At 38.6% G+C, this 23,497-nt stretch overlaps 1 protein-coding gene across 1 annotated transcript; it reads right to left on the bottom strand.

Annotated features, from left to right (window-relative positions):
• Positions 1-927: 927 nt before the first annotated feature.
• LOC145778234 (uncharacterized) lies at positions 928-16,967 on the bottom strand. The gene is made up of 5 exons (XM_082589692.1): positions 16,874-16,967; positions 14,759-14,817; positions 6,297-6,468; positions 5,528-5,634; positions 928-1,976 (listed from the first exon to the last, which is right to left on the bottom strand). The coding sequence occupies exons 2-5, from the start codon at positions 14,810-14,812 to the stop codon at positions 1,107-1,109; spliced, it is 1,203 nt and encodes a 400-aa protein (XP_082445818.1). The 5' UTR covers positions 14,813-14,817; positions 16,874-16,967; the 3' UTR covers positions 928-1,106.
• Positions 16,968-23,497: the final 6,530 nt, after the last annotated feature.

The following is a 23,497-nucleotide window of genomic DNA, read 5'->3' as shown; positions in this document are numbered from 1 at the left end:
CTAAATACAAAATACTGATCACGATACTCAACAATTGGTCATGTGACTTGTTGATATCTCTCTATATCGATGATATAAAAAAACTTTAGATCTGTGTTATTTGGAAATATTCTTAGACTGCTCAAACAAAGTCTTTTTTTAATTTCTTGCCAGCAAGAAATAAAACAAAACAAATTAATAAAAAACACTAAATTATCTGGCTGAATTATTGCACAAACAACTGTCCGTTACGGCGCATGCGCATGATCACAGGGTTGCCATGACAACGCAACAACATTAAGTTTGCAACCGAATGAGGTCAGCCACGATTCTAAAATTGATGTCGTTATTTATACCACAATCTCGTACATTGCTTTAGAAAAGTGACAATAGAAAATATTTCCGGAACAAACACTTCAATTAAAACCAACCTGGAAATATGGGAAAAAAAATTGTCAATTGTTTTGTTTGTCTTGGTTTCACTTTGTTAGAAACAATTTCATTTCGTTGTGAAGTTTGGGGCGACACAATTTGACAATTACTTAAGTTTACAAGAATTTACCAAAAAACATTTCAAAAATACAAGAATTTTGTTCTGACAAAATACAAATCGTTTCGAACAGTTACATATCGTCTTCACATCAATGATCCGCGTCTTGTACTTTTGTCATAGTTGGCTGTATTGTATCGCGGTTGTCGCTTTAGTTATTGTTATTACATGTTGTCTGAATGCTGCAATGGCGAGTCGAAGAAACCAGATTCGTCTTTTTGGGTTTGACTTTCAACTTGGTCAGATTAGTTGAGTCAAGATATGATTGTACCCTTCAATTATTTCCGTTGATAATTCTTGAGCAATTAGATTTTCTAAATTCCCAGACAGCAAATCAACCGTTTTTACATTGATTGAACGTCTGCAGACGTTGAATCAATGCAAAAACAGTTGATTTGCTGTCTGGGTTGTTATTTTATAAACCAGAAAAGACAAGAAGACATCGGGTTGCTTTGACACCAAGAACAAACTTCTTCACAACGTGACGCAAATTGTTGCGTCATCAAACGACGCTCACCCAGTACTCGTTGTCCTCGGAACATCAATACTACGTCATCAAACGTCACACTACTTAAAGTCACGTGTTCGCTTGCGTCACATTGCGTCGTCGCGACGAATTTCGGCGTCTAGATTTTTTCGATTTTTTTGTTTTAGTTCTTTTCGATCTCTTGTGAGATCTCGAAGGTTTCGCTCCGAGGACTTGAAGCAATGATGGAACAGTCGATGACGTGTTTCTTGCTGCGTTTCTTGAAGACAATGCAGTCACGCTACTAGAAGATGACTTCCTCTGTTTATGACGCTTCCTCGAGGTAGAGTGGATGTCGAAATCTTTTGTCAACAGATTTTTAGTTGGTTTTCCGGATTTATTTTTGTGTTTTCTGTTTCTCTTTTTATTTTTTTGTTTCTTGTTTCTTTTCTTCTTTGATCTGGAATCTTTATTTCTTTTTTCTTGCGATGCTTTGGTGGATGACAAAGTAGACGCTTCAGTGACGTCACTCTTAGAATGGCTCAAAGTCGATTCGCTAGAATCAATCTTCAAAGCGATCTCTCTCCTGAGATCAATTTCTTCCTGAATCTCAGGAGGATTTGTGATTGTGGGAGCTTGAGGGTCGTCCTTCATCATGGAGGGCGAAGACGATGACTCAGACTTGCTGATATCAACATTTCTTTTAGCAATGTACTGCATCCGGATCCTCTTCTCAAGATCACTCCATGTCTTCTGCTTCACAGCGCTAGGGGAGGGAGTTGAGGTGACCATGTCTTGTTCTAAGGGTCTCTTTAAGAACATGACCTCAATCTGCCCTCTGGACGTACGGGGCCCTCGTTTGGGTCTTCCGTTCAGCTGGAAGGCCATGAGCCACTTAGGATGGCGAACGTTTGTGAAGGTATCGAAGTAGTTCTCTCCGATGCGCTCCGTGAATCTGCATCTGCTGTTGATCCGCTTCATCTGTAAAAATATATCATTAAGCTTTGATCCTTTGTTATATCATAGTAAACAATCTGATGTCCTACAAGAAGATGATGGAGCACGCTGTAGGCAAGACTCAGCATTGAATTATTTCAATAGCAGCATTATGAGGTAAGATTGGACATTAGCTCGGAAAGAGAAATGCAAGAGAAGAATTAAAATATTAATTGAAATTCCATGTCATCCAAGCATGCCTAGTTAGTACATCGCAAACGTAACAACGGACTTGCTCAGGCCAGTCAATGCTCAGGTAGTGCGTATAAGGTTCTTTTTGTGTTTGTATTTTTTATATTATGTTCGATGTGGGTACATTGTTATCCAGTCCTCACCTCACGCAAGGCAGGATACAATCGGTAGCGTTTGTGAGCCTCGGCATGACCCGACCTAGGATCAAACTAGGTGAAGCAGAAGGGAAGACCCCCCCCCCTGCGCTGGCACATTCAAGACAGGGCGGCGAGATCGATTATTTTCAATGTAAAGTTTGCGATATGGTTGCCAGTTTAACCAAACTCTCTTTGACCGGACAGCGTCGCTTCCGAGTCAACAACTCGACAAATGGAATGCCAAAAAATCTGTCCTACATATGTCGTAACTCAATATCAGCCGACATACTTTGTCTTCGGAAAAGAATCGAGTTCATAAACTCAATTGTTATTATACAGTGTTTTGACCCATAAGTATTTGCATCTACCTTTGCTTGAAAACAACAACTTTGTCACAATCTTCAAACATATCTTGACGTTATTTCAACGCAAAACAACTTCAATCACCTTTTCTCCCAACTGAGATATTATTTGCGGATGTAAAAAGACACAGCACCCACCAAGAGAAATACAAGGTGGAAATTTCTTTTACAATCACAGTAAATTTGCAACGTCATAGAGCCACAATTGTCATTTGACATAACACTGGTCACGTTTTCACAAAATTGCGTTTTGTCGATTCTCATAATTTTAATTGAACGAAAGAGATGAAGAGTTGTTTATTTTATTTCGCAAAAAATAAATGAAAAAATTACAATTAAGTTGATTCGCAATTTGTCTCTAAACATTAATGTCTTGATCGGATCGTTTAGCAAATGTATTTCACGCCAAACAGCGTAAATTGTTGACATCACAAATGGTTTGTCTCTTCTTGTGCAAGATGGTAATGCAAAGATACGAAAAAACTTTGTATTTTAAAAGGTTTTACATACAAGTGAATTAAATAAGATTAAGACATAACAATTCCTGAAATACTGAAAGCATTTCAATATTCAATTCATTGAATTGTTTTTAAAACATTTTAAATTTCTTCAAAAAGTTGAATCGATCCGTTTTTACTCAGCATACAACTTTGCTGCAAATCTGAGGCAAGGCCGCCATGGCGAGCATTGAGAAGGCGCATTGAAGAACAGCAGTTATATTTTGTTATTTTATGAAAGAACTTTGGTGACGAATTTTTCAACTTACAAAATGGAAAGTGGGGAAAGTTATGACATAAACTCAGCTTAAGTTTTTCATTGCGTCGTTGTTTAAGTTTATTTCAAATTCTTGTCTGATATGAACTGCCTCGTCTTCTTTGTACTTCAGAATCAAATTTTACATATTGTACGTCATAATACAACAAAGTAAATACTAGCTTAGTCAATAACACAACTACATAAAGGTTTTGACAGTCACGAACAAAACAAATGCGACGGTGATGGTAAACTGTTCATGAATTCATTGCATTGTTAAAAACTTCTTCGATGGACCAACAAATTAAAGTTTGTTTTGTCTACGTTGCTTCACTAACAGTTTCCTAGAAGCAAAAACTAAGTAACACGAAAGTTTTGTGGGTTGCAGTGTCGTATTGTGGAAGATGTGATTCCAACACAGATATGCACTTGCGATTAAAGATTTTAAGTAACATTACAAGGCGGTCTTGCATCTTAGCGTTGTCGCGGACTCTTATCATGCCGCTAAAAGATTCTAAAGAAACTTTTCAAACTTAAAAAAGCGATAAAATCAACTTTAAAGACATAGAAAAAACAAAGGCGACAAAAATTGGCTGAGAAAGCGATGGAACATTATTGTATATACAAGAACAATGACCTTACTGTTGACTGTTAAAAACTGTTACATCACAAAGTCATGTATTTGGTCATAACCACTTTTGTCACGAATCAACTAAGCCCATAAAATTGCTGTCAAACATGCCGTTTGTCTACAACAACTTAATTTACAATCATTACTTTGATGTTGTAACCAGTGAATGTCAGTGAAATATGTCGGAATGCTCGGTTAAGAAAAATTGACAGACCACATTACCAGTGTTTTGCAAGAAACCGAATTGTGGAAAAGAGAATACATTCGGTTTATCCTGGTCTGCCTATAAGAAGACAACATGTTGATGATAGGTTCAAAGGAAATATGCCGGTTTGTTTAGTAATATCAAAGACGAAGATTGATTTATGAAACTGTCTGTCTATCCTGAGAAACACTTGTCTTTGTTACATTGATGCTGCCAGACAATGAATTTACAAAACAAAAGAAAATATTGTCGTCTGAAGAACCTTGCCAATATGCAGCAGAGTTGATGCGAGAGAAAAAGAAAAATATCAGTATGTTCATCAATAATTTTTATTTTTCAAAAATTGACAACACTTTTTTAAAGTTAGTTTTGGGTGGTCTTGTTTTGCAGATGACATCAATCAAAAATATTTTTGGAGTCGTTAAAGCTGTTTCTAACCAGCAAAACACAAAACCATTCCTAAAATGCATCAATTTTAATGTCAATTATGGTGTTAAATTGTCACGATTCTGTTCATCACAGCGACTTTGCGATGAGAACATCCAACGTACGGCCATTGAATCTGTCTGTTTCCAATGCTTGAGTTTAACAAGGTAATTCCGTTTTATCGTAACACAGCTGGTGTGCAGGGCACAGGAAATGGCGGACCAACTTAACCAATGGACCAAAAAGATATTTTCGTTTTGTTTTCGTAACGTGCGTGAACGTTTGCAGCAGATCAGGTTGCACACAAGATGGCTACCTGGCTGACCAAATTTGTCTTGTTTTTACATCGCAACGATTTTATTCAGTTAGAAAACGTTATATCGATGTTGTAGCCTAAACGATCCTTGTTTTACATAGATGTCGGTGCGAAACTATCAAATTCTCAATGATCTAAGATGAAAACAAAATCTTCAAGTTGCAAAATTTGTTAAATGATTGAAAACGCGAGTCAACTAATTGCTTGAAAAATCCCAAAATAGTTTCATAACTCAGCAGAGATTTAATCACCCAGACAAAGGTCAAAATTTTAAGTCACCATTGATTTGGTACAATCAACGCTCCCGATACAAAAGTAAAATGTCAAATAACGTTATAACAATATCAAAATATTCACAGCACTTGAATTCTGAGCAAAATTTTGAACTACTAGTTTAGGTGACCGGGCTTGCGTCAGTGATCTTACAACATGCAACACTGGATGGATTAAGCTTCCCGAGATTTCTGCCAAAAGCTGGATACTCGCCTAAAAAACGGATGCTACTGACTCTTACCTTGCCCATTAACTTTCCCCTCCTGCTCATGCAAAGATATCTCCCTGTGGCAACACTCCTGATGGTGATGCGGCCTCCAAACGATATGGAGCTGATCTCAAGCTTCGCTGTAAAGCAACACAATGAGTGTGGATATTATTTCACTAACCGCACAATTAGTATTGCGATCATTGAAGCGGCAGCATGTTGTGTTAGTTGCTTCACTTGACATCTTCAACACAACAGCGATAATTCAGCCAGTATTTTAGTCCTTGTTTACAACGTCAAGCAAAGAGGGTTGATTAATAAACATTAGGAAGGAAAAATTTTGAGATTCTAAATTGCTTGGATTCACTTAAGATTTCACTTTTAGTAAACAGTGGTCGATGAACCCTTCACGCTGTGCCAAATTGCGCAATGGCCGACAGCCCGAGACTACGAGCTTCAATAGCAAAATAAATTGAAAAAGGGTGAAATCATGTGGCACTTGCAATCTTTTTAAAAAGTTTATAAAAGTTTTTTTTGGGTCATGTGTTTGAAAGCTTTAATATGGTGACGTCATTCAAGCATTTTGTCTCAAATTTATCTACGGTATGTCCACTCCAGGCAGCAAAATCCGTCATTGCTGCATTGCATCAACGTCTAATGACGTTGACGCAAAAGCATTATTTTGACAATTTCAGTGCCCAAGAATTTGTTCTTATACGGCAAGAGAAGGTTTTCGGACATTCGATATTTTAACAAATAGGCATCCGTTCTATACATAAGCAACTGTAAATTAGTCACCTACCATATTTATTACCGGATACTCCATTTGCGTCCACCCTTCTGCCCCGTATTTGAACCCGGTTCCCTGTGGCTTTAGAGTAGATCTCATAGACTCTCTTCATGGAGGGACTGGATAGATCTTCTCCCAGCTTCATCTGGTTCTGCACATGCATGTCGAGACGATCAGAGCAAAGCTGCAACAACAGAACAACATTATGAAGTCATAATAACCTTGATCAGTGAAACGGCGAACAAATTGATTTTGCGCAAGTAGAAACATCAAATTGTTCCTGATAACATTTAATGATGCACTTGCATGCAGATCTTTGTCACGTTTACTACGTTAGTATATTAGATGTAGACGTTCAGTAATCTGCAGTGGTGCATTTGCAATTTGTAAAGGCCGGAAAATGACTGTTAGACTTGAACTGTGAAGTGACATTCAGTTTAGTTATTTTGCTTGGATATTTAAGGTTCATTTTAAGTTAAAGGTCTTTTAACAAAAGTAGAGACTTGCTCAAAGCAGGCGATACAATTACAAACCAGAAAAAAAATGTTTATTTTAACACACCAGTTAAAATGTACCTAATGGTGATACATAGACCATAGCGGCTACACGCGGAACATTGTGGCCATTTCAAAGACATTTATAATAAATTGAAGAGCGTTTGCTCTGTGTCAGGCCGTTACTTTCATGTGGAAGGGAAATGACTTTCTTGTATCTACAAGCGTTATGAATGAAGCAGATGTATCAGAAAACCATTTCTTTTTGCTTAAACTATTTCAATCATTGCAAGTTTGTAAAATAATAAACAACGCTACATTTCTAATTTCATTGATTGATTGATGACGTCACAACTGAAGAGCAACAGGGCTGAGCCTTCATTGTTTGCTGCTCGATATTTTCTGCGGAGACATTTGAAAAAATTAAAATTATTGAGTTACTTCAATCAAAATTTGTGGTTATTCAGTTGATTGTTTCTGAGATGGTTCAACATAACAACCTTGATATTTGAAATGTCATTCTAGTTTACTTTTGTGAGAAATATTTGAAAAATTATCAATTTTTTAAATGGTCTGTTACAAATCTAAAGGTTAAATTTGATTTGTGATAAAGACTTGTAGAATTATAGCAAACGTAATCTAAACAAAAAAGCGAGATGATATTTTCGTTCACAAAGCTTATCTCTGATGTTTCTTGCAAACGACGCGCGGCATCGCTATGACGTCACACTCCAATGGTGCTGGCCTTCAATTTAAACATTTTTGCAAATTGTTTTCTGTCGCGCGGTTAAAGGACAAACAATTTGTCAACAAGGCATTCACTGTTGTGCTTTTTTTGGCTTTATTTACATTGTTTAGAAAAACATGGCCTTATTCGGCACGGAAAAGTAGAAATTATTTCTTATAAAAATGGCACCAAATAATTTAATCGATAAGCCCTAAAGCGATTTAATAGATAAATCCAAGAATATCCGTTCAACAATTATATCTTTGATGTCATTGTACAATCTGAGATATTTTTCCAGGCCCTTGTACACGTGCAATGCAAAGGTCATGGACATACTAACAGTCTGTATAAACCATATTACCTCATTTAGGTTATGCCGCCCCATAAACTACTTAACCAATAATAATTAAAATCGATATTTCCCAAATGTGACCTTTTTAGTTCATCAGGTATTTTTATCAATTGTCTTCATCGCAACAAACGCAAACACTTGTTAGTTGTTGCCATGGTTACCAACTCAACGAAGACGCAACCTTTCCCAGTTTAGAGCGGACGTTTTGTATTGTTACGTACCAAGGCGTCATTTACGCGTCATGACGTTTGCGTCAGGTCTTGTGTTCAATCAGTAAACTCCATCAACGTCCGCAGACGTTGAATCAATGTAAAAACGACTGATTTTGCTGAGTGGATGCATCAAAATCGGAGGGGTAGATCAAATTCCAATAAAAAACTGATTCTGGACAAAGGAGCATATTGGATCAGTCGTGGTCTTCCAATGTTGGAGTTCGTCACAATGACGTTACTATGAGGTAACAATGACCGCCAGTTGAAGCAGGAAACTAATGGGACAAGAAATTAATATCGTTTGTATTGGAGGCTCCCGACTTGCTTCGAGGAATATTTCGAAGCCCATCAACAACTTGCAACATTATCTACAGTCTACGTTGAACCAACGTTGGAAGATGTTGGAAGGATAGAAGAAAATGTGACGTCAGACGCCCGTCTCGCTCGTGTTTCTCGAAACCGTGTTGCCCGGTCGCGGCATTGAAGAGCAAATGGCTCGGCCATCTTGATAAACAAACCCCGCAGTCCAGGTAGCCAATGAGGCGTGGAAATGTTATGTTGTACAAACGTTGTATCTTTGTTTAACAATGTTACAACAACAAACTGAAAACATCAACTTGATAATGATTTTGACAGCAACGGAACTTGCAGAAGATCAAACTATCAATTTGAAATTTTGAAACAAGCATTTTTAAACCGTTTAGTAGCTTGCGTGATATGAAGTTCGATGCTCTGGTGGTTTCAACACATTACAAATGTCAACAAGTTCATTTTTTCAAGGTTTTTCTGTGATCTGCTGTTTTAGTTGTTTACTAATGACAAAACAGTAAAAGTTATTCGGAAATCCACCGCACTTTTTTACTGCAAACGGAAACTAATAGATTTACGACGAAATGGTGGCTTTCGATGGTGCCGCTGTTTGCCTCATTGTTGCGCGGATTCACATGAAGTCGATCACGAATCGGTTGGAAATAGAACAAAACCCTTTTCTCCGCTTGTGCAACTTTCTTTATCGCAACTTAATGCAATTGGGAAAGAGAAATATCAACAAAGCGGATATTATGATGTCACTCTATAGCTTGACAATTGAAGACACTTATCACCAAATTCTCTTCAACGGTTTATCGTCTGTATACTTGGTCATCACTGGGATAGCTCAAAAGAACCAAAAATAATAATTGTGGTGTTGCTAGGGTAAGCAGGGGGTCGGGGTAATCAGAGTGAAAGGGGAAGGGGCATGTAAACCTAACCTTCCCCAAAAGGTTAGACTAAGGCCGCTCTTGGCTTCTATTTTTCATTAAATTAACACGAATATCAGTCCATTAAAATAAAGTATAGAACAAATTGTAGATGTGTTCGGTTGTTTCCGCCTTCCGACATAACTTAAGGATACGCCAGAAGGGATGCCACTTTGTCAATAATCGTGTGCAGGATAACAGGATAATCATGTGCTGGTATAAGGACTCTAAGCGACGTTTTTTGAAGGTCAAATAGAGCAGTGGTCACGTGCTGAGGTCAATGTCCAGACGATGCATGCAGCGGGCCGGCATGATGCCAATCTGACACCTTGATATTGCAAGCAAGCCGCGCGATGCTGCTCGCGATTATTATCTATCGATTGTGATGTCTGCAAATGAAATATAAACCTTTCTTTGAGTGCAAAGGTTTTTTTGCAGGGACTTTACTTGACCTAAAGTCAAAGGTCGACCTAGAAAATAAGTTTATCTCGTAACTTGTAAAACATAAACTGCGGCGTCTTACAAGATAGAGCCACTTGATCAGAAAGACAGCTTGCGGGTCACAACAAGGCACACAATGATCGCAAAGCGCTCTGCTGACCTTCAATAGACCGGCCTCACGGACAAGCATGGGAATCTTAGCACGCGACTTACTTTGGGGTCCAATTGCATTAAGCCGCTACTTCATAATAATTTGGTGACGTAGATCGAGCATTCGACGTCAAATTTGCGGGGTTTGAATGATCAAAAAACGGTGAAAATATCTGTGTTGTTGATGTCTCTCACAACAGTGCTGGATCACTGAGCTTTACTTGTTGAAAAGTCGCCTTTGACAAGTGCAACTATAAATATTATTTATAATCGGTTTCGTTCTAATCGTTAAAAAGTAACCAAGCAAAGTTTTGATTACGATGATCACGTGGTTTGCCACCATGGATTGTACAGGATAAGAGTGTAGGCACATTACAAATGGCACATCCTGGCAATTGCAGATCTACCTACAGAACTACAATAGTAAGATTGTTGACAAATCTATTCTAAGGCTTGCGACCGATAGAGAAAATGCCAGTGCACATAAACTGGCTCATGAGGAAGAAGATCTGTTTCTGTTCACAATATCTAAGGTCTCGGTCGAGTCTAGAACCTTTCCTTTTCTCAAACACAGATAATCGCGTTTCATCCAATTTACAACCAGACAATAACCATGGCAACCAGCATCTAAACATCCCCACCGACCACTAGATGAAGATGTTTCTCACCCAACTGTGGCCGATACTGGCTTGGTGGGGTGGGTTTATGGAGAGGGAAAAGAAAATGGCAGTGCAGAGAGAAAAACTTACAAAAGTTTGAGATTTGATTTCGAATAAAATGGCAATATCAAACCAAAGCCAATATCAAGTACATCAAGTACATAACAATTAAATTGGTGAGAGGTGATGTTAGTTGGCAAACAAGAACACCTTCATCAGTCAACTTTAATTGAAGTTTCGAAACAAGAATTGAGAATCTTTTTCACGCTCTTTGACATTTAAAAGTGAAGTTGAAATCTTTGACACGATTTCGATAAACTGTTCCCAGTGTGACTCACAATATGTTGGTGCCATGTAGGCTCAGCGACCGCTGGCCCCAACACACTTGCACATCTACATCAACAGTGCGAGAAAAAGATTTGCCGAGATTCTTGCTACCTGACACATCGATATGTTGAATGTTTTTGCTGGTGCTTTCCATTAGACACATACATGGTCAAATCAGGGAGATACGACTTTCCAGGACAAATTCAACTGAAAATCATTTTCTTACATTGATGTAATGTTTGCAGTCGTTGAACCAAAGGGAAATGACGAATGATTTGCTTTCTGAGAATGTGACCATTAAAACCTAAACATGTTTCACAAACTAGACAAACATCAACGACGCAGTGGCTCGCGCGAGATGGAAGAAACACTTGTCAGCAATCGTTCATGGATGTCGTTGCAGGGCTGGCAAACGATTGCCAGCGACATATTGTACAACTTGGTGGACTGGCTGCATTCCATGCTGCTCGTGGTTACAGAACTTGCACCTTTTTGCATTTGTTTGATGTTAAGATGATGAAATGCGGTGAAAATATCTCCTTGGTAAACAGTTTAATCACATCACTATAATGTTGTTATTCCTTATTGCAACAACATTGACAGACATCAAAATCACAAATATCATCAAGACTTGTTCCTTGCTCTGCCAACGGGGAGGTCACCTCATATCTGATGTGATTTCCCAGAAATCGCTTATCAGTGCATGGAAGGCACACGCATCGGCAACCAGCGGTATCGCTGCTTCGTGTTCTGCCTGCTCTGTGCGGTCACAATCACCGGCCGCGCCGCCGGGCTGCGGCCTTGTTATACATTACCTACTTGACAAAGATTCCAAATACAAACGCTCAAATTCTTTAAAAGTTTTTACTACTTCCGTTAGCTTGCTAACAAACTGCATAAATTGCGTAGCGTAAAAATTGTTGCTTCTTTACTGAGATGCCGTTGACCTCTTGTTTCAACGAAGCTAGAAATGATTTCAAAATTTTCTGAAAGGGTTTGTTCTCTTTCTGTCAGCCCCTGTTGTTGAAGCGGTGTCTGTCATCATAACACAACTTTAATCAGCATTAAGCAATGATGCTGTCTGCGGTCTGCGCAGCATAGGCCTCCTACACGGATAAGTCAAATAAAAGTCGTAACGTTTTTGCAAATAGACGTTGATTTTCCGTAAAAGCTGCCACCAATTGCAGGTGCATCTGCTGATGATAATTTTTTTGTGGAATGAATCTCAGCAGCTGGCTAAAAATCAACTGTTTTCAGTTTTGCGCCAACCTCCCAAGGATGCTGTCCAATTCACACACATGCTGCACAACAATTTAAAGCTAATCAGTCTTCAAACGTTGAACCAATGTAAACAGAACAGAATTGCTGATTGAGCTGTTGAAAGCTGCGTCACCCTTTTTTGTCATCTCTAGGCTTAAGTCAGGTGGTTGAAAATTTAGATTGTGGAAAGGCAATAAGGAAAGAACTTTGAACATGCCATTCAGTGTCTTACCAAAGACGGTGTCGAACCGGCGTCGTTGGAGCAAGGTGCAAGAGCTCCCACTACTCGGCTATGCAGTGGACGTTACTTACAGTTTGATGGTACAATCGCTCCTGGTTCGATTCTTTCCCAGTCGAACATTTTATTATTTCTATTTTTAACTTGACTGGTTATTAAACAAGCCAGATAGTCTGCACCTCGAGCAAGCTTTAAAATAAGACGTTTTAAACATCTAAATTTACCGCAGACAGCAGCTGTATTCTACGGCAGAGGCGTATTGAATAAATGCAATTTTGAGTTCGATTGAAACATCGTATCAAAGTTTTCTTCACAAATGTAAATACAAACGACCTGTTGCCTGATACTGCAGGTTCGCTGGGCCACTGCACCACAATTGGTGCGCTGCACAACAGAGAACTCGCAGCATCAGGCTAAAACAGGTCGTTTGCATCTACAGTTGTGAAGTAAGCAACGATCATATCAAAGGTTTACTTCTGTGCAGACAAATATTTTAAGTAAATTTTAAATTCGGTTGAATTTCTACATTTCATCTCAAAACCAGATTGTGCCGTCGTGAGCTGAAACGGTCGTTGAGCATTTATCTGTAAAGCGAGCGACAACATATCACTTCAGTTGAAATGTTATTTCATTAACTAAACACACTTTTACGTAAATTAAATGAAATAGCGCATCAGGTTTTGGGAGCGATCTTGCAGCAACCTTGCATCGATGTCAATTGTGACATCAATGCTTCTGATGACAGAAAAGATTATTTCTTTTCATTGAAAACCAAGCAGTTAAGATTGCTCATGGATTGCTACAAAATTACTTTTGACCTTAAAATAATTTCCAGTGCTAAACATCTTAGTGAAACAACGTTTTTGTAGTAGAGCGACATAGAAGTTTAATGTCTGATAAAAGTAGCAGCGCATGATGCTGATGATTCCAATACGTATAGTACCGTAGAGAAGGGTGGGAATATGGATTGTACAATCATAATTATAAACCGCTGTGTGTCGGTTGAGGTGAGATGGCCCACATGTTAAGACTCATTGGCCTTACACGGTCATTGGTTCGATTCTTGCCCAAACCGGGAGTTAATCATCGCGAGACTTTCATCGTTTGGTTTATGTTTCACTTCCTTAATTTTCAAAATCTCTTTAACAATGTTAACGATTCGTGCAACGGATGCGCTGGATGAGGAAATCGTTTAAAGTTTTGGACTTTGCTTTTCACGAAAGTCGCCGACGATTAAGTACTTTCAAGGCGCGTCGATGTTTTATTGTTTACTCAACAATGCGTCGTCGTTTGCCACGCATGAGATGACGGCGTCTTGTGGAGCAGCTACAACTCCCCTCCCCCTCGGCCATCACCACAAGCGTTGAGCATGCCAAAGTACAAAATCAAAAATTCAAGTTTGTTGCGATGAAACTCAGACCTTGCTGCGTCACAAACTGACGATAACCTGACGTCATGCCAACGTCACAATTACTCCACGCACCACGCACAACGGAGTCACAACAGAAATTTAAATGCTACAACCACAATCCAAACCCAATAACACAATTTCGGCAGCAAACTCTACACTTTCAACGCAAGTTATAAAACTCATTGTGATCATCTCTATACACTCCTCATGTTATCAAGATCCTGTTGCGCGAAGATGAAAGAAAAAAAAAAAAAGTTGTGTGGTTGGCTGACTTTACTGTCACGCACGGATGGTTTTGATTATTAGGGACCAGTGGACCACATTCTGAGAGCACGACAGCGAGAAATGAACAATGCAACAGGCTGCCAAACTATTGTCATACTAATGCTGGCACTTTTCACGATATTAAATAAGCAGGTAAGGTTCGATGAGCTGGGTCTATTTTCTAAGCAATGCATCTGTTCAATAAAGTGGTGACAGAAACAGAAAACTTTTGCGAAGAACACAATAGATGAAATTTTCAAAGCTTTGGCAACTTAAACAACAAATCAGTAGTTTTTTTACATTAATTCAACGTCTACAGACGTTCTGCGTTTGCGGACGTTGAATCAATGTAAAAAAAACGATATTTGTGGTTTGGGTTTAGAAAACCGTCGAAGCAAACATGAAAGTAAGCACTAATAATTTTGATAGTATTCAGTATAGCACCACTACAGAACTTATCGTATCATATCATTTTCTTTTTCGTCATTATCGCGTCCGGGTCACAAAAGGTACTAACTACAATTGTCGACATAGACCTACCAGCACGTTAACGAACGGGAAAAGGTGGCAAAACCTTAAAAGGTTTAAAACGTGCCTGAATGGAAAATCATGCAGTTAGCATGGCCACAAAATGCAAACTTGCGCAAGAGAAATAGATAAACTGAATAACGGATGATGCAATGGATGCAATGTCAACTTACCGTCGTGGATGTTAGGAGAAAGACGAAGAAAAACTTCAATAATAATTCACTCATTGCGTCTGAAAGTTAAAACAATACCATCAGTGGGATGGGAATATGGATGATAAATAATTATGCTTTGGGGCTTCTTTGCTACATTATACATACAACCGAAGATTTTGCAAGTCGGCAAAGCATTTGTTTTATTGTTTAAACTATGAATAAACCTTCGGTGGGTTTGTGGGAAAAAGTGACGATTCAAACAATTTGAATTTGAAGCTTGGAAGAACTTTTTGGAAAGTCTGACTTGTTATGACTAACCGGTGGCCGATTTGTCCTTTTACGGAGAGTTTGGGCCGATGGCCAAGCATCCAGCTAAACCAAACTTATACCCCTGCGAAAAGCAACCAAGTTAAGCGGGGTCAAGCATAAAATTTGAGTTTCTTGCGTTGTGAAAGAGCCACGTGCTATTCTTCAACGATTGTGACGTCACTGAGGAGGCCGCTTTCTCGGGTCAACTAGTTGATGAAGTGTCTGGGCCGAGTGCTTAGTTTTTGTTTGTTTGTCTCAATTGTTTGTGGCTAATTCTTGCCACAGAAAAACAAAACTGAATATCCCTAATTGTCGACCTCTGGAACTTCGGTTTTTGAGACAAGCTCGAATAATTTTGCCGTTTCTTTAATTCGACGTTGCCTGACACAAAACTACCGCGATGTTTCTTGTGACTAACGATCATTGTTAACTTCGGTGTCAAATAAAAATATCAGATTTATTTAAAGAATTTTTGCGAAACCACCTGAGAGCAACCGCCCCCTCTTAGTTCTCACTGCTCTCTTCCATTGTTTCAGCGCTGTCATCTCGAAATGTACCAAAACAATATTGAACTTTAAGAAATTGTAAACAAACAACACACTGGGAGTTCGGGCTGTTTATCGGTGCCAGGTTCTTTAAGATTTAAAAACTCTTGAGGTACAGAAACCGTTTAATAAATTCATCAATGATTTCCCATCGATTTGAAAACGTTGGAGTCAACCAGCAATTAGTTTTAACCAAACCATAAGTCTTTTACACCTGCGTAGCCGAGTGGTGAGAACGTCTGCGCAACGTTCGAAAGGACGTGGGTTCGACACCGCTCCAGAGCACGCGGCTGTGCCTCAGCAAAGATACTTAAAAGCCAAAATAAAGGAAGCAGCTGACTCGAAGACTAATATGTCACTTCGCTGCTTGCTATTTTTTGTTGCATTACATCTGTGATCGCAGTGTACTGTGTTATCGCAATGGGCGCAAATAAAAGCATTATTATTATTATTAAATGATTATTATATTGCAAGTAACAAGAACAGGATGAAGACAAACACTATTTGTCTACAACGCACATTATCTTTGAAACTATTATGTCAGTTTTAATGCTCTGACTCTGTCATATCATTGCAATGCGGAAACATATAAAAATGTTTATTTGCAAATACTGTTTTGTTTTTTCGTCTCTAAGAAGTTCAATCGAGAAGAATCAGGTCAAGGTTTTAATACAAAGCACTAAGAAAACCAAACGGAACAAACTGTGCTATGTTATTTTCATAACTCCTATTTCATTCACGTTCTCATTGTTCCCATAATGGTTTAAACTTCTCATCAATTTTCTGCCAAAATCCAAATTTAACCTCAGGTCTGCAAACCAGTTATCGAATTTAAATTTTGAAGCTTCAGATGATGCGTCACAAGCTCTCTAACGCGTCACCGTCACAATTGACACAATTGACAATGGCGTTAAGAAGACGCATTCTGAGAATATGTTTTGAAAAGATGAAGAAGTCCAACAAATGATTTAATTCTGATGATTTTTGCAAAAAGTTTTGTAAAGTTGTCTGTAACTGCAACTGTACCAAGGGTGAGGATAAAATGGCTCAAAACAGCAAAGTTTCCAGACAGATAAATTCGTCATTTCTACATTGATCAAACGTCTGCAGGCAGATTTTGCTGTCTATGTTATTAGATATCGCTGCATCTCATCGTGTGCAGACATTAGTTTATAAAAATTTAACACAAGCTAATATTGCCTACTGTAGCCTACGTTTATATGACAATTGTTAAGCAAAAATGTCTGGAAAGCAAAATCTGGTTCTTTCAGTAACTTACCAGATATTTCTTCCTGACTTGCGTCTTAGTGCAAGAATTTATAATCCAGAACAAATCACAAACCTACAATCTGCCGCGTCTGCCTGGGGTTCCTGAAATAAAAATTTGTCATGAAAACCAAATTATTTCATTCTTTCAAAAGTAAATTTTAATCTTTGTATGTTTCTGAACTTGTTTTTTAAGCTTGATAAATTAATTTTTATTGAACATCGATTGTGACAATGATATTGAATAAAAAATGGCCGAAAACCGGTGAAATATTTCCGGCCAAATAAAAAATGACCCTCGATGTTCTCCGCACCACTACGTTCAGCTTCACTTCTTTTGATTAGCGATCTCGCGCGGCCAGGTGATTATAAATAAGGCAGTCTGTGGTATCGCGCAAAAAACGCAACAACAATGGAATCGCTACAATATCCCTGTCATCTCACTATGACGAAATACTACTTTCCATAAATTAAACTCATATGGAGAAAACGAATTCTTTTTTCTTTTCCATGTCCTCATTAAGTTTATTAGGTTAATTCCAATCGCGCAATAATGGCGACATAAGCACAACAATGCCAGGGGTGTCAACATCAAAATGAAATCCCCTTCCTGATATCCCAATGGAGTCGCAATGTTGCGCCCCTACAAACGAGTCATGTGATGGAAATAGAAACCTACCCAGCGAGCAATATCCATCTTTTTGCATTGATCAAACGTCCTTAATTCAACGTCTGCAAACGTTGAATCAGTGTGGAAAGATGGATTTTGCGAGTTGAGGAAATTCGATAGTGTAGATGAGAAGGTGTTGTGGAGTGTTCAGCGTAGAAGGATATGATCGTCCATTAGAACCACAGGCTTTTCTAGCAATGGTTACCCCTTCGACTGTTGGACTGTCAAAGCACAAGTTCCCGCAGAAGAAAAACAAGAATGCTCACTTGGTGGTGGAATATAAAAATGCAAATTTTCTCATAAACTTCAGAGCAGTATTGAGGTTGTGGCTTCGCCGATGGGTAATGAGCTCACACCGACACGATCGGGTTGTTTGTGAACATTTACTATCAGTTTGAAAAGTAAGATTGAGTATCTTAAATATCTCGTTACAGACAAGACCTATCTCAATGGTCAAGGCATTTATACGATACAGACGCGCAGTTTGTGTTCAGGTGAAGCTGACAGAAGATATCAGCGGAGAATTGCGAAGACCATGAATAGAAAAAGTGATAAAGACTTGATCAACCAGGCTCTTTCTATTTCTTCATTCCCGACCCTCGTCCACTAGACCTGTTCTTACCTACAGCCGTGGGTACGCCTCAACAGTTTTCAGAGGTCGTGCTTTTTCGTTCAGTCTTTCATTTTTTGCACATGTGATGCTAAGGACCAGACCGCATCAACAATTTCCATCATCTAAATCAGGGGTCACCAAACTTTTTTCTCTGAGGGCCGGATTGCTGCCAGATTAACAGCTACGGGCCGGATGCAAATTGCGAAAAGATATACAACTATTTAGAATCTCCATTGACTTGAATTGAGCACAATAAATAACAAAGTCAGCGGTGGAATAACAAAGTTGTGATGAAAATCGAAAAGTTGCTGGAAAAGTTATCCCCTGCTGTGATACATTACAGGGCATCGTGCTCTTGAAAAAACATTATATCTTTCCAAAGTTGGCCTAGGCTGTCCCCATTTGTGGTGGCCTAATGATAAACAGCAACGCCAGTCCTTTACAAAAAGTTTGGTAACTTTTTTCCTTAACAGTTGTAGTGCAGCTGTTATTTCCGCAGCACGTGGCGGGCCGGATGAAATTAGTTCGCGGGCAGGTTCCGGCCCGCGGGCCGTAGTTTGGTGACCCATGATCTAAATGAAGCATGGCCGTGTATCTTGAATAATGCCATGAGACCAAACTTTGGCTGCTGCCAAGCAGTCTTTCAGTGTTGCCAGATCTTAAGTGGCAAACAGATAAACCTTCGGTGCCAGAAACTCAAACGAAATAATATATTGTGAGGTTTTGCATCAGGAAAAACTGCCTATGCAGAGTAAACATTGAAAGGAGTTCAAAGCAAAAGTATTAATTCAAATAGAAAATGGGTCACGGCAGCTCAAGAAGAAGAAATGTGACTATTCCCATAAAAGCTAAAAGAAATGTCATGCCCTTATTTGTAAACTTGTTTAAGTAGCATAGCTAGAAATGTATAGCAAACCACAGGATACGACAAATTTTGCTAGAATTTATAACTGGAAAAATACAACACCAGCTATAACAGGCGATATACTTGCATACCACAACATTTATCAAACTTTCAAAAGTTTTCCTGGCCCCAGCGATTAATTATTATCTTCCACTGTTGATTTATTTTTTCAAAGCGATGCCTATTCTGACTTAACAAAAATGGGTGCTGCAGCGACATCTAGCAGATAGTTGTATGATAGAAGCACGAAATAAACCAACAAATAAATTAAAACTGGAGCATCTCTTTTTAATTGGTAAAATTTTTGGAAAGCGAGCATCTGGCAGACGAAGACAAGCTCATCTGAAACAATTTAACAACATTCAAGACAGAAACAATCATCGATGCAACATATAATAGGAATTTTGGTTTAATTATTTATTTGAGGCTGTCCATGCCTGGTTGAGGCGATTGAAGAAGAAGAAGACATTCCACAAACCTACGCGACAACCAGTAGCTTTGACAGGGGGGTCCAGGGGGTACTTTTGAACCAGGGCCCGGAATAATTTTAGGGGCTCGAAACCTTTCCAAAAGGCATGGGAACTTGATGGAACCATCGCATATTCTTTTGATGTGATATATTTTCCTTGAAAGTGTCACAAAAAAGATAAAAATAAAAACAACAAGTGGAGTGTTTAGCTCTATTCAATAACTTGGTAATACTACAAACAGGATAAAAAACGTCACAGCGACGTTGACTGTGTCAGCAACAAACATCACGAGATAACAAGCAATGACGGAATGCTTTCGGTTGTATGCAAAACAGGTACGGCACAACAGACATTCTAGACGAGTTCGCGACTTCTCTCCAAAAGATGAAACGCCGGAGCTGTCATCGCGAGGAAAAGAGCCAAAACCGCACCGAACATATTAAAGTTGTGGGCACATTTCAACTGTGAAAGTCTTTCAACTTCACAGCTTGCGTCTGCCGGAGAAATGACTTGCTTCTTCACCACTTGACAACTTTAAAGATTAATTTCATGTGAAAGCAAACGCTGTACGTTGAGTAACTGTTACTAAACATTACATTATTGTAGAGGCCAGAAGGCTAGCTTTCACATTGTTGTTGTGTCTTTGGTTCAATTAGCTACAATTTGTTTCCACAAATCAACCACCACAACACAGAAGTTAGACTTGTAAGAATACAAAAAGGAGTGTGGTGTCATTGTGAAGCAACAATGATAGATTTATGTGATTTCTAAGCGGTGATGCATTTGAGTCTCTAACTGTTTTGCTAATCAGCAAAGATAAAAGAAAAAAGATGAATTGGATGGGTCTTGATTCGTTTGAGGTTTAAACAGGAAGCAGTGCCACAAGCAAGGTGTGAATTCAAGTTCAAGTAAGAATTTCTCGATAAATACATTCATTTGTTTTGTGACGTCATATTTCTGTAACATGATCAATGTTATTGTTTAGTTTTGTGTGTTTGTGATTTAACAAAGTTACATTGCCATCGAAACTACAAACACATCCATTGGAAAAAGTGACCTTTAACCTTCAATTACTTATTAAGCAACATTCACTTTAATATTACGTCACGCTGCGACGCAGTCAGACGAAGATTGTGGTGTTTAAAATAAATAAAACCTCACTTGGAAAACATTGCAAAAGCTGAAATGGCAACACTGGGATGGGGGACAATGGCCAATTTAAACGCTGCTGTAATCTTTTTTTTTTTATAAAAACGCGCGATTAAGTAAAAAGATTTGGACATAGCAGCAAAACTTTACGCATCTTGCTAATTTTGAGGCAAAATAGTAAAATAACGTTGTTCAAACATCACTGACACTTCGGTCTCCAGCACGACTACGTTCGAGTTTTGTCGTTTTTACCTTTTCATACACCTCTGCTATCTTGACGTGTATTGTGCTTTGGTCAATAATAAAAATAAATTTAACTGGAGAACCTCACCCGCTACACTCACGCGCGCCACCATTATAATTCTATCACGTGACAACATCGCTGGATGACAAAGGACTAAAGTGCTCCAGCCTCGTCCAGTAGGCACTTATGGAGGAGGTTGGCTCCCTCATTTGGTGTCTTCACAACATCAGCAGCTGTGAGGCTGGCTGATAAGAAAGTGACGATACTTTCGATGTCTTATTACGTCACTATCATGGTTGCCGGATATGACATAGATGTGTGTGATGCAATAATTGCTCAATCCACCAAGGTCAACAGTGAAACAATACTGTAATTATTTCAGACAATCGAAGAAGCAGAAGCATGTCTTCTCCCACAAAAGAAGGCACTGGAGCCGCTACATTGGTCAATGGTCAATGACTGTGGTGACCAAAGTGGTCATTCATGGCGCATTATAGCGTAAAAAGTAGTGATTATAATGTTAGTTTAACGTTACATTGTTGTGAGACAACAATTCACTTCCAATCGAAATCTGTGGCTTCTTGTATTGTCCAGTTTGTTTCCAGTTATCCTTTGAACTCAGCTTCGGTCTCGTTTTCCCAAATTACTCATCATCGCTTTAAAAAGCGATCACCAACGATTACAAATCGATGAATTAATCAACACAAGGAGCAATTGTTTCGTAAACAATACAAACAATGCCGTCTCGAGAAGAGGCTGACCATCTCTTGACCATCTTGGTCATCCGAGATAAATCATCTTGAAATTTCCAAACCTCGAACTTTGTTTCACAATAAACGCTGCATCTGGATGATAGTTGGGGGTCATATTGAAGTTGAATCCAAATTATTGTTTTAAAAAATGATAAAAAGATATCCACTACTTTATGACAAGGGTTATATCTCTACAACAAAGTTTTGGGAGAGAGTGCGCTTTTTTGTACCACAGACAGGCAAGACACAACAAGGTTCAACATTATAAGAATATATTTACAAATAGTTTAAATTGTCGAACGTTCTCGGCTTAACCTAAGCCCCCACCAGGAAACCTGCAAATCTTTCTAACAAATGTAAGTCTATGAAAAAAAACAGATATTCTTCAGCACTTTAAACCTGCGATATTTTGTATTTTTTGGTATATCGCGCATTGCAACTGGTACCCCATAAGCCCCGAGGAAGTTGAAAAAAAAAACAATATGTAGGCCACGCTGCCTGCTTTAATATTTAGAAGAAAATAACACTTCTATTAATTTTTAATTTAATTTTCATACATATTGCATATTTTTGCACAAAGTAAAAATTCGTTATCTTACCTGAAAAACACAAGAACAGTAGTTTGGTTAACCACAATGTTCTACGCTGCCTTTGTTACGTCACCAGCACAAAGCTGCATTGTTGTCAAAGAATAAATCAACTAAAATAAAAAGAATTGAGAGCTCGGTCTTCTTAGTACACTGGTAATCAAGGTCACCTAACTTACAGGTCTAATTTGAAATTAATTAACTCAACAGAAAGTAAAAAAATCTTTTAATTATATGAACTAAACTTTTTTGTTTGAGATATTTTAGCCTTGGTGTAATTAATTCTCTCAATCATACCAGCTAAATTTTTTCCTTCAATTTTTTATTAACAAGTGCATACTTCTGCACAGGCATTGTTCTCATATAAGCAAAATAGTTTGAATACTGAAAAGTTTAGGGGCTCATGGTCTAATTAGTTAAAATAATTTTAATTCAACCACCCAATGCTAATTAACTAGCTTCACTAACTAATTCAAGTAACGGATTTAAAACTCGCTAAACCTCATCAACTTTCCAAATGAATTCTTTGCTGTTGCAGCAATCTTAGAATCGGCATCGTGTCTGCTTGCGAGCTGTAGAGCTTTTAGACGCGAAGTCGGCGCTCCCAAGACTCTCGACAAAAGCAACAAAAGTCACTTAGACTTCGTCGAGAAACGAACCGAAACTGAATCTTTGTCAAAAGGAAGCCAGCTGGCTCGCCGCACTCATTGTGACGTTTCTAAACATCAGAATTTGGTCAATTTACGTCAGAGCGACGACTAAACGACTTTTAATTGAACACCACAAGAACAAAAGAACGTCGGCGTTGGAGCAGCTGATTTGCCGGAAAACAATTCTTTAAATTCCGCCGGTTTGTTTGAACGCTCGATCTTGCTTTCATTCCAGACGACAAATTTTGTTGCTTTTACATTTGTTTTTCATTCTTGGACGTGGTACAGATTGAACTAAATGAAAATATCGGAAACTACTTTGCGTCATCAAACGTGACGTCAAGAAACAGATGATGGAATGTGTCTGTTAGTTTTACGTCATTTCAATTTGATTTTTTAAAGAAGTTGATTTAGATTGTGTAGTCTTGCTGAGGCAGGGCAGCCCTGAGGCCTCAATAGTGACGTGGACAATAACTCAGCGGCAGAAGGAGACGAGCATGTGTTGGAAAGGCAAACTCAATTGAAGAAACCCACCAGCAACAAGTTCTTTTGTTTTCCTGAGTGATTATCGGTTATCTGCTTGTGAAGATGCTTCGGG

The sequence above is a fragment of the Aplidium turbinatum genome, chromosome 10 (assembly GCF_918807975.1).
Source record: "Aplidium turbinatum chromosome 10, kaAplTurb1.1, whole genome shotgun sequence".
In the NCBI taxonomy this organism is placed as follows: domain Eukaryota; kingdom Metazoa; phylum Chordata; class Ascidiacea; order Aplousobranchia; family Polyclinidae; genus Aplidium; species Aplidium turbinatum.
The sequence above is the reverse complement of the archived record's forward strand: the minus strand, read 5'-3'. Positions and strand labels throughout refer to the sequence as shown.

Bases quoted from the DNA above. Each gene is read 5' to 3' on its own strand.
- LOC145778234 (XM_082589692.1), bottom strand. From the start codon at position 14,812: ATGAGTGAATTATTATTGAAGTTTTTCTTCGTCTTTCTCCTAACATCC. The intron at 5,635-6,296 runs GTAGGTGACTAA...GTTGCTTTACAG, and splicing joins AGTATCCGGTAATAAATATG to CGAAGCTTGAGATCAGCTCC. The intron at 1,977-5,527 runs GTAAGAGTCAGT...ATATTTTTACAG, and splicing joins GGGGAAAGTTAATGGGCAAG to ATGAAGCGGATCAACAGCAG.